General features: G+C 41.2%; 1 protein-coding gene across 1 annotated transcript in view; it reads right to left on the bottom strand.

Moving 5' to 3' along the window:
* brwd3 (bromodomain and WD repeat domain containing 3) overlaps positions 1-11756 on the bottom strand; it is a 33550-nt gene that overhangs the window by 14740 nt on the left and 7054 nt on the right. Inside the window, exons 13-25 of the mRNA XM_048983684.1 lie at positions 11634-11738; positions 10752-10905; positions 9847-9981; positions 9633-9761; positions 9290-9515; positions 7458-7595; positions 6384-6561; positions 4748-4847; positions 3314-3484; positions 2980-3053; positions 2697-2886; positions 1693-1809; positions 74-181 (exon numbers count right to left, since the gene is read on the bottom strand). Of these exons, the coding sequence (XP_048839641.1) occupies positions 74-181; positions 1693-1809; positions 2697-2886; positions 2980-3053; positions 3314-3484; positions 4748-4847; positions 6384-6561; positions 7458-7595; positions 9290-9515; positions 9633-9761; positions 9847-9981; positions 10752-10905; positions 11634-11738 (1825 nt within the window). The remainder of the gene's footprint in view (positions 1-73; positions 182-1692; positions 1810-2696; positions 2887-2979; positions 3054-3313; positions 3485-4747; positions 4848-6383; positions 6562-7457; positions 7596-9289; positions 9516-9632; positions 9762-9846; positions 9982-10751; positions 10906-11633; positions 11739-11756) is intronic.

The raw sequence follows: 11756 nt of genomic DNA, 5'->3' as shown, positions 1-11756 counted from the left end.
CGCCAGGTCTCATGTTTACCCGAAAGCCAGAGGACCATCAGCCTGTTATGCTGAATGGGATGGTCTCGCTTACCCTGAGGTCCAGCTTATTCCAGGGTTGCTTCTGGATGTTGATGCTGTAGGAGCGGCCCTTACGTACCGCGCGAACATAGGCTTGGTGGCCCTGCCGGAAGTAGATCAGCTGAAAACAGAAGATACAAAAAGATTACTTCATATCAGCAAAAAACTGGACATTTGTGGGATGCTGTTAAGCTGATTTAAAACAAAGGCATGTTAAAAATAAGTGAAGAAAAAAATATATTTTCTGAAACAATACGTTAAGCTGAACAAAAATCAGTAAGACATTAACTGAATTAGTTTTTTTGGGCAATATTAAAATACATAAATTATGCAAACAAATATGCTGAAACTAAGCCATAAGATACAGGTGACGTAAGACAAACACACAAATAAATAAACTGATGGATGATTAATCTAATGAAGCAGACATTAAGTAAGTTTATTATGCAATTTAACCCTCTGGGGTCTAGGGGTAGGGAACACACCTTCACTGACTGGGGCATGGTCACACATTTCATTCCATATCATTAATCGACATCAATATCATAAAACGTAATTCATGGCAAATAAATTATTTCTTGTATATTTGTTTTGGCATTATACTCATCTTAATCTTAGTGTACTTTGTAAATATGTCAGATTTATGTGAAGCTTGTAATTTGACATCAAAGTACAGATATTGTAAAATGCAGTTTAGAACACTTGCAGAAACATTATAAAAGTACATAGTAAGCAATGGTAGCAGTTTGTTTTGATCCCAGATATCTGATTACCAAAGTCTTGGCTGCATGCAGATGACTAAATGGTGTAGTTGCAACATTCGGTTGGATAAATAAGAAATACCTAACTTATGTCACTATTTCTGGGCTCCTTTCATTGAATATGTAGTAACTTTCATATGTATGCATGAGGCATTCACACCTGACCACATCCTCCTCTCCCTTTTATGGCGTTGATGGGGATCGTGGTTGACCGTTGCGTTGTCCGTCAAATTACCATGCAAATGCGATTTGAATACGCGGTAATGCGGCTATTTATAATGCAAATAGCAATCAGAACTATCAGACCTAATAACACTGATTGGGCCGAGACGCAGCTCTGATGGGCTAAAACAAAGGCAAATGGACCTACTGGGATGCTGATGCCTATGAAACGATCTCAGTACCACTCGATCGAGTTTGACGTGCGAAAGCTGAGTTCCTGTGTTCGGTGTGAATTTTCTCGTACTTTATCTGCAGTACATTTAGTTATACAATAATCATGGCCCCTAAAAGTAAGCAGTGATAACAGCAAAACAAAGAGCAAAGTAGTGACAGTAACTGTATAGCTTAAAGAGAATTTGAAGGTGGTGGATGTGTGCCTGCTTTCACTTTGGAGTATAGGAATGTCATATTTAATGTTTATTGATTTTGTATGTGTAATTTTTCATGTGTGTATTAGTTTTATATTGATTGACAACGCTTTCTATCATTTCTTAGTTTAGAGTAAGCAAGTTTAAATAAGCAATCATTTGGAGGTCTAGAATGGATTCGACTTGGACCTCGACCAAATCGCAACCCGACCAGCCTTCTGGAATGAATTAAGTTTGTGTTCTGAGGTACCACTGTACTTCTGAGCAGCTGGGTACCTCACCTCATCTCCCATTTGGGGGACAAAAGGGGAGCGTCTAGGGATGGTCTCCATGATCCAGGCCGTTGGAAGCCACTCCTCGGCGTCATGCCCAGCCAACGACAGCGATGAGTTTGTTTTCTGCATGTGGGAAACAGAAGTCAGTCAAGCCAAAGTGTTGAGCTTCTAAGCCCATAAAGCAACATGCTGACACAAGAACATAGGAAAGGTGAATGGAAAGAGGATGAGAGGCTGTCAGAGAACATCACTGAAAGCAGCACTTGATGCAGAGCTGCTGTAAAATACTCTGCTGCAGTCTTAGCCCTATATACATTGCTCACAGAATGTCTTGGGATGCTACCTTAAATCTGTACAACTGTTGCACATTATTTGTTTCACATCAAAAGTCCATTGGCAAGCAATGTTTAACAAACGTATGCATATATCTTCCACACCAATATTTTCTGTTCTTGACATTTTCCTATTAATTACAATTGCAGTCACTGACTCTCAAAGGGATAGTAAATATAAATGTTATTACTTAAAAAGTACCCAATGAGACATGCTTGTCAATGTACTTTTTAACTCAGGAAAGCTTTTCTAGAAGCATAATTTGGGTTTCAATTTATTACTACCTGAAATGAATGTTTTCCCTAAAACTACTGGTTAATTGTATGTGATATTATATATACTGTTTATTAAAACAAATGAATAAAGTAATGGATTTCTGTTATGAAACATATAAATTTGCAATATGTTTACCGAATTAAGCAAGCATCCCAAGACTTCCTATGAGCACTGGTTGCACCATACAATTTGGAAATTAAAATCTAATTAGGTAGTGTATTTGGGCTGCTTTTCATTTTGAAAATGATCTTAATCCATGACTGGAATTTGTGCTTTTTGTATAGTGTACACCAGTGTTGCTCAACCCAGTGCTCAGGGACCCCCAGATGGTCCATGCTTTGCTCCCTTCCAAATCCCTACCAGGCAGTGCAAGTACGATGCAGCAGGATGTAGCTCCCTACCTTCTGCTTGCTCTGTTTGGATTTCTTCCTTTTTTCTGTCTGCCTCCTTCTGTCCTCTCCATCTCCTTCTCTCTCATCTTCTGAGCTGCTGCTGCCCGCGTGGCGGGCGGGCCTTCTGACTGGCCGCTTGGGTGGCTGCAGGTTAATCCCAGCGTCTGCGGTCCAATCAGAGTACTCGCTGGAGTCGTCGCTGTAAAACAGGTACATGTCGGAAACGGTTACATTTCCAGTCAGTTGAGGCGACACATTCATGCAGTGTACACTGGACGATGAGGGGGCTGACCTGGAACTGCTGTCACTTTGCCACTGTGCCTCGCCCTCTGAGGAAGGCTCACTGACCTCTACCTGCTCTTCCAGCTGTTCACAGGAAAGACATCACATAGTGGAGGACAACACAATGTCAACAGAGCTTAAATCTACTCCGCAAAGCAAGGTTGATAAAAGAAACGTACTGCAAGTACTTCAATTAGGTAAAATCCTTCCTTGCAGATCACTGATCAGGGACCAGTGTTTCTGAGGGACACAGAGAGTGAATTCACAATCTGGAACGCAACCAGAAGCAGGAGGCACCCATTGCAGCCCATCTGAAGCCTGAGTGCACTAGTCTGGACTGATACCTCATCCTCACTGTCCAGCTCCCCCTGGCTGTCAGCGCTCTGCTGGCTGTCTGTCCTCTGGCTCCTCTGAACTGGCCGTCGCTCCTGAGCAGAACGGGTCTGGTAGGTGTGTCGCTGCTGCTGCCTGCGAGTCCGACGCAGGGAGCGTAGGCCTGGACCCTGCTGCTCATTCTGGGAAACAGGAAGCGGACACCCAGAGGAACATGACTTATTACTGAACAAAACGAGAGAATACAAGTACACTCTCCAATGAGTCAGGAAACACAGGAAGAGCTGGTTTTAATTATATGCAGTTCTGCATAATTCAGGGAAAAATTTTTATTTCTTAACACGTTATCAGATGTTAGAAAATCCTTAACCAGGGATTAAATAAACCATCTCAGTAAATAATGTGGTCTGCACAATGGCTTTCATCCAAACAGCTCAAGCAAAGCTAGCTGAAAGGTTCAGTTGGAACAAAAGCCATGTACTGCAGTTCTCTAGGGCGGGGACTGCCAAGAGATTGATGAAAAGCATGAGGTGAAAAGAGGAGGTGGAAAGAGAATTTCTGTTCCACTATACAGTAAAATCTCAGATTGCGAGTAACTTGGTTTGCGAGTGTTTGGCAAGACGAGCAAAAATTTAAGAAATTTTAACTTGATAAAGAGAGAGGTCTTGCAATATGCCTCACTCATAGTCAAAAATTTAGTAGAAAAGCACCACCCAAATAAGGGCGTAGCAGTGCGAGCGATGAATCTGTTTGACGACAATGCAATGTCCACATTTCCGCAAAATAGAAAAGGAGGCAAAAGTGTCTGTCACTGGATAGGTTCTTTGTTAAAGTCGCACAAAAAGAAAAAGACTCTAGTGAACCAGCAGATAGCAGTGATTCCGTTAGTTATGGTGATAGTCGTCCTACAAAATAACCCTCCTCTTCTCCTCCCTCTTGTCTCCCTCACACCATCCACGGTTCTTTTCAAAGGTAAAGGTTAATTTGTTTTATGGATTTTTACTTTATATTTTGCATTAATCAGTTTTATATGAATATTTTTGGGTTTTGGAACAAATCATCTTTCTATTGGGAAAATTCGCTTTGGACTACATGCACGTTTCCGGAACGAATTATGCTTGCAATCCGAGGTTTTACTGTATTAGTTAGAAATATGTCTAACATGATTTGAGTTCTGGTCTTACATCACGAAAACCTGCAATTTCAAGACGGGTGTGTAGACTACTGTAACAGGAAAACATAATTTTGTTGTTTCTCACACATTGACTTCTACTGATAAATAACCATCATGGAATATTACATGTTCTTTATGTCTTAGTGACTCTAATGCAATAAATGGTTCCATAAAATTAGTGACAACAGTCATGCCAATCAAAACACACAGAGCACTCTGCACACTAGGCAGAGAGATTGTGTCGCAGAGTCCGGTTATTTTCTTTTCTTACTCTTGGGCTGCGATGAACAAGCATGGGTGTCTTTCTCCTTTCAGTGCTGTAGAGTGTGCACTCTGCTTCACTCCTGGCCTGCCGGTGCTCTTCCATCACCCTGGAACAAAGGGAATAGCAATCCAGCATGGTCAGAGAGCAGTATCGTGCATTAGTGCGTTTAAGCTAAGCCTGTGTTACCATCAGTCAAAAATCAGGGGCCCCACCCTCAAGGAAAATGACGATCGATTCAACCTCCACCCCAGCAAATTTTTATCAACTTAAACTGGCACAATGGAACAATAACGGGCCTGTGGCTTTGTGTTGTTGACAGAGTTTGGCCCTGGGAAAAAAAATAACTGGGTAACTCTGCTGATGGTGAGGCAACATTCAGTACTCATTTATGATGTGTTAAATGCAGACAAAACGGGCAAGGGTAAATACAAAAGGGTCAGAGCATCATCCAAATGGTACTGCTTATGGGGTGCTCAGTCAGCCACGGTGAGATTCAACAGACAGCGGTTCAAGAAAGGGAGAACCACAAACCATCTACAGAGTGTTGGACGACCAAGACTCATAGGGCCCTGCTGTGTGTGGGTCTGCACAACCAAAGGCCAGACACAGTGCCCATGCTAAAAGCTGTCCACCATCAAAAGCACCTATGATGGGCATATACGCATCAAAACTGAACCTCGGACCAATTGCAGGTCTGCAAGAGCATCTATAGAATATGCTGGAACAACAAGTCCAATCTGCAGCTATACAGCCCCATTCGCAGAAGTGTTTCGGAGATGCTCTGGCCATAATTATTTGGCCTTTATAGCCACTCATATCTTTATCCTTGCTCCTTGCTTCTGCATTCAACAAGTATCAAATTTTCAACAAGTACCAACTACAACAACAACAAATTTATTTTTGTATAGTGCATTATCACAACATTACATTGTCTCAAAGCGCTTTACAGCATCCGCACCCAAAGCCCCCAGTGAGTAAGCCAAAGGCGACAGTGGCAAGGAAAAACTCCCAAGAAGGAAGAAACCTTGGGAGGGACCAGACTCAAAGGGGGAGCCCATCCTCCAGGGGCCGGCAGGGATAGTCAAATATAAAACTACAACAATCAAACTTTATATAATATATCCCAGACCTTTTAAATGATCTACATTATCTGCATCATATGGGAATGGTCATAACGTTTTGGCTCATAGAAACAGCTATTTCATAGGTGCTTCTGAAATCGCTTACTTACACAGTACATAATGAATTTTGTTAGAAACCTACCAGTCAACCGATAATGCAGTATGTACTGTACCACTGCAAAAGTTAAATAAACTATCAATGAAAAAAAAGTAAACTAATGTAACTGGCCATTGTTTTCTACTTAAATTTGTACAGAAGGCACGTCCTTAACCATCTTGACAAAAACTTCCGAGCAAGTGATGCTCTTCGTCTGGCCATGTGGGATAACGTAGCATCCATGTGTTGCAAACTTAGGGATTTCACAGAATGTACTGTGTCATCTGGGTACTGTTTGCCTACTGTCTCATCCATACTGATTCAGGCATACTGCTCGCATACTAGATTTCTCCTACTACTCAGCCAATGAGCATTTGATTTCGGATGCACATCCTGACTTTGTGTGACATACTGGACTTCTCACCTGTAGACTGCTGGCTGCACCTCGCTAACCACTACCCTTCGACTCCATGCCAATAAGTCTCGCTCAGTGGCAATCTGGCTGCGGGGGGCGTTGTGGTGCATCTGGCGGACGCCCTCTACCTGTCCACTTCGCCGCAATCCCACGTTTGGCGGGGATTCCACGTCCGCAGCTGGCTGAGCTGCAGCACAGAGGTAAAAAAATAAATAATAATTAAAAACAAATAATATTTTATATATATATATATATATATATATATATATATATATATATATATATATATATATATATATATATATATAAAATATATATATATATATATAATATATATAATATATATATATATATAAAAAACTGAAAAAATCTCAAAGCCAGTTGCTGTGTGTGATATATATATATATATATATCACACACAGCAACTGGCTTTGAGATTTTTTCAGTTTTTTTTCAAGATTTAAATGATTAAATTTAACCTCAGTTTAGAACTAACTTTTTTTAAATGCAACATTCTCACACACCGTATGCCATAGCAATACCGGCTCCTACAATCTTGGAGAAGTCGTGCTTAACCTAATAAGGTAATTTGAATGGATAAATATGACCATGCCATTGGCAAAGTGAAATTAGCAAAGGAATGCAGTGGAGGGGGCAGCACACATTTAAAAAAATTAAATACATAAATTGGGTTCAGCAATGAGTCCAACCCTCCGAGCTCACTTTTGTATGATAGCAATGTTTACCACCTCCATCTAGATGTAGCATACTACACACCGGACAGGCAGGAAACAGAGGGGGGTGGGTTCACAGGACTAAATACTCATATGCCCCTGAATATCCTGAGTGAAATAAGCTGTATGAATGCCTCCAGAATAGCATCCAACAATTATATTATACATCCTAGGTCTTTAACACTCTCCCCTTATCCAATAAAAACATCCAATAAAATAATGATAATCTGCCAACCTCTTTTCTTAGAATCCAAACTACAATGTGGGGAAAGAGTTTTAGAAAAGGAGAAAAATCAAAGAAACATTACACATTATGCAGATTTTGTTATCAGGTATCCTTTGTTCTCACCTTCATTTGCTGGTCCTGCATTTAGATTCAAATCTTGCTGGTTCTGCATTTGCCTGATGAGTCCATCCAGAGGGCTCTCTTCTTGCTCCTCCCCCACAGTCTGCTGGCCAATCACCTGCTCCACCACCTCACCGTCACCTAAAACAACAGGAGGCATTGTCCTGAGGCAGATACAAAAGTACCTTTACAGGCAATTTACAAGACAGTAATGTGCATTGATTTCATTCTTAACTGCTATTCAATCAATCAAGGCACACCACATAAATGCTTTAACACACATACTAAACTACAGTGCTGATAGGATAACACACACACAGCATATTTTGTTAAGATAGCCATGTCAGTTATTCAACCCATATAATACTGTCGTTTTATAAAGCTTTCTGAAAGTTTTTCGGCTCAAAATGGAGATGAAGCATAATTAAGCCTTTGGGAAGTATATAAAGATCCTTCATTTGCTTCAGCTGTGATGCATATATAAACCCCACCCATGAAGGTGATTATCTCATCACACTTGAAGGGCCTTGGGTATAAGACGGTTTCCAAAGCATTTAGCATTCCAAGAGATACCTTTGGGAGCATTATAAGGAAGTTTAAAACTCGTGGGACAGCTGCAGACCTACCTGGCCATGGAAGACAACCCAAAATGTCATCAAGGGCCCTTAGCAACTTAGCCAGGACAACTAAGAGAAACCCCTGTGTGACTGAAAGACACCTACAGGATGACCTGATGAAGGCCGGTACAAGTGCTCCAGTGGCAACTATAAGATGTGCACTGAATAAACAAGGACTTCATGGCCGGACTCCAAGACTCACTCCACTGATGACCACAAGGAATTTGGGGAAGATTCCAGAGTTTTGGGAGCTAGTTCTATGGACTGATGAAACCAAACTGGAACTGTTTGGACATATGGACCAGCGGTATGTCTGGTGAGCAAAAAGCCAGGCTTTTGACCAGAAGAATACCATGTCCACGGTCAAGCATAGAGGTGGGTCATTGATGATTTGGGGTTGTTTTTCTGCAGCAGGAACTGGGAATCTTGATTGTGTACCTGGCATCATGGATTCCCAGGAATACCAGGTGATTTTAAGAAGAAATGTGATGCCTTCTGTTGACAAATTGCACCTTGGTGATCATTGGACTTTCCAGCAAGACGATGATCTCAAGCACACCTCCAAATCAACCAAAGCTTGGTTGAGAAAAAGATCCTGGAACACTCCGGAGTGACCTTCACAGTCACCAAATTTTAAATCTGACCGAAAGTCTATGGTGGGATTTAAAGAAGACAGTTGCAGCACGGAGGCCATCAAACGTCACTGAGCTAGAGGCTTTTATGCGTGAAGAATGGGCAAAGATTCAGATTGAAAGGTGTAAGAAGCTGGTCAGCACTTACCAAAAACGTTTGATAGAAGTTACAAAAGCTAAAGGATGCTCCACAGATTACTGAAGCTGGGGGGTTGAATATTACTGTACATACACATGTACAAAGAGTTACCTTTGAATATCAAATAAAAAATGTAAGTCAACTTCTGTTGTCAAATTAACTCATATGTCTCAATAAATGTTGTTGGAGTTTTTTTTCATTTATTGTCATTATCTCATCTGCATTACTGCCTAATGTCTTTTGAGGTGGAGGGGCTGGATATTTCTGATTGCAACTATATATAAAAATAAAATGTGTTACTATGTGTGTCTTACCACCGTTTTCATACATATTTGGTCCTATACTGGGCTTTAGCTAAAAAAAACAGCAAGCCTTTGGCTTACACTTATGTCTGTATACTGAAACAGTCATTCAGAACGTAAGTGACACTAGATGAGATTTCAGTACCATTAGCCATGTAGCCCAGCTGTGGCACTAGCTGCTCCTCTCTGCAGTTCTCACGCCCAGGCACTAGACGCTGATAGTGTGGCGGATGGGGGTTTCCGTCCACATCCACCAGGAACGGGGGCGGCATAAGGTGGGGAGCTTGCTGGGTTTGCTCGTCCAGGACAAAGTTGTTAGCATCGCGGATCAGTGGCCGGAAATCCGTATGGAAGAACATCTGATCTGGGATCTGGAGGGGAAGAGAGATTTTTTTAAATTGACCAACTGCCCAAAACAAGAAGCTTTTTGGTAGGAGGTGTGAAAAGGTTTACGCGATGCAAATGAGCAGTTATAGAGTACAGCTCACCTTTTCATAGGGTTTACTGCAGCCAAAGCCAAAGACGAGCAGGTGCCCATGGGAGTCGGTACAGACAAAGTGCTGCCCATCCACAGAGAACTTGCAGTCAAAGACAGCACCATGACCCTGGCCTTCAATCTGTAACAAACATGAGGTGGTGAGGAATTTTAAGATGCCAATCAGGACTTCTAAGCCATCGCGGGCCCATAGGAGGACAAATCACCATGTTGAAGAAGTTGCGAATCTTGGTGCCCTTTGTCAGGTCCCACGCGTAGATGTTGCCATCATGGCCAGCAGACAGCATGATCCGTGAATCAAAGGGGTGTGTTTCAAGAACAAACACTTCATCATCATGCCCCTGTGGATAAGAAAGATTCATTCAAATTCTGAGCATGCTTGGTTTTATACCAGTCATCTGCTGGCAGCATTTAATCAAAGTAACATTTACATACAAGTTACAAAGGGACAACATGCAAGTTTTCTACAACTAGCTTTAAAATTATTTAAAAAAAAAAACACACTGGAGAAAGCAAACCGTGTGGCCATAAGAAAATAACAGATCAGTATTCTAATGTAGATTTTTAGCTAAGCAAAACAAAAAGGTGGAAATACAGGTCTTAGAAAGTTTAAGCAGCAGAGCTATCACAGGAAATATCCAGTATTGTCACAAAGCTTCTATACCTGAAAATTATACATCTAAGTGTTATATGGAGCTGGGTGGATGCAGGGGTGAGCTTCACATTTTTTTTACATGTGGTATGAGGTGCTTTACAAACTCGTGTTCTAACAATTGTTACTGTGATGATAGAGGCCAATTATTTAGATTACGTAAGACAAACCAGGCCTTATTGTTTATCCAAGTAATGAAATGGCTGACCCTATTAATCTCTGGATTATTGCACAATTAAAACCAATAATTTTCCATGCCTGAAGACAGCATATTAAATCATCTAGCACATCTGACATACGACAGACACTAGTGTTTTTCCCAGACTCCCAAAAATTACTACAACCCACAAAAAGAGAAAACTTCTCTTAGTAAATAAATAGTAAATAAAAAAACCTCTAGCACATAGAGGACACTAGAATGTAAATGCAGAGTACAGCCTCATTCTCAGCTACACCCACCGACAGAACATGCAGCAACTGGCCAGTGGTAGAGCTCCACACTTTAAGCAGGTAGTTGGAAACAGCAGTGATGACTGTATTGTCCGCACAGTCCCAGGCAACCATCGTCACAACAAGCTTTGTCGTCTTATCCTCCCCAGAACCTATACTGCTCCTGTGGTAAAGACAAAGCTCAAGCTTTCTGTGCCAGGACATCCATCCACTATAACACTGTGTCTTAATACGACAAAGATCACACAAACATTGACGAAAACACAATGCAGATAAATCACCTGTAGAAAATACAGACAATTATAGAACATACAAAAAAAAAAGTGAAACCCATACATGACAATTCAGTATAAACACAGTCCAGGGATCAGCAAGTGCTTTTGAATTACAAGCCTTTTCACTTAGGTTTTGCAGAAACTTGAGATTTAACAAACTTAAGAGATTGTTAATCGTCTTGACATCCCACATTCAGATCAAGCGGGAACAGAAAATGGATGGATGGAGCACAGCAAAATCTGGCAATACTGCCAAAAGCAGTAATAATGTAAGACAAGCACTTACACAGTAAAAGGCACAAGAAAATACTAAATTTCCTCCCCTGAAGAGCTAATAATTTTCTAATTAACAGCACCTCCAAATGAAGATACAAGTTGTAAATGTGAATTGAAACCACAATCAACCCAAAGGCAATCAAAGCATAACTAGCGCTGCTATTGCCTGCATATCATGGCATCATTTTTATGTATATTTACTGCACAAGGTCAATGATAACCATGCCAAAGGCTGCATGCAATCAAGGGACAAATTCCTACATCCAACAGTTTAAAATATTTATCCAATTTGTTCATGTTAACGTATATCAAGCTACCCTCCAAAGGAGCAGTGTCTTACCCAGGCAGCCTTGTGGCCATATCCAAGGTGATACTTTTCCACTCCTGCTGCTGGTAGTGCCAAACGCGGGCAGTGCCATCGCGACTGCCACTCACAAGCCTGAGGCTGTAGATTGAAAAGTCT

The sequence above is a fragment of the Brienomyrus brachyistius genome, chromosome 18 (genome assembly GCF_023856365.1).
Source record: "Brienomyrus brachyistius isolate T26 chromosome 18, BBRACH_0.4, whole genome shotgun sequence".
NCBI lineage: Eukaryota > Metazoa > Chordata > Actinopteri > Osteoglossiformes > Mormyridae > Brienomyrus > Brienomyrus brachyistius.
Note: the sequence above shows the minus strand (reverse complement) of the source record. Positions and strands in the feature narration are given on the sequence as shown.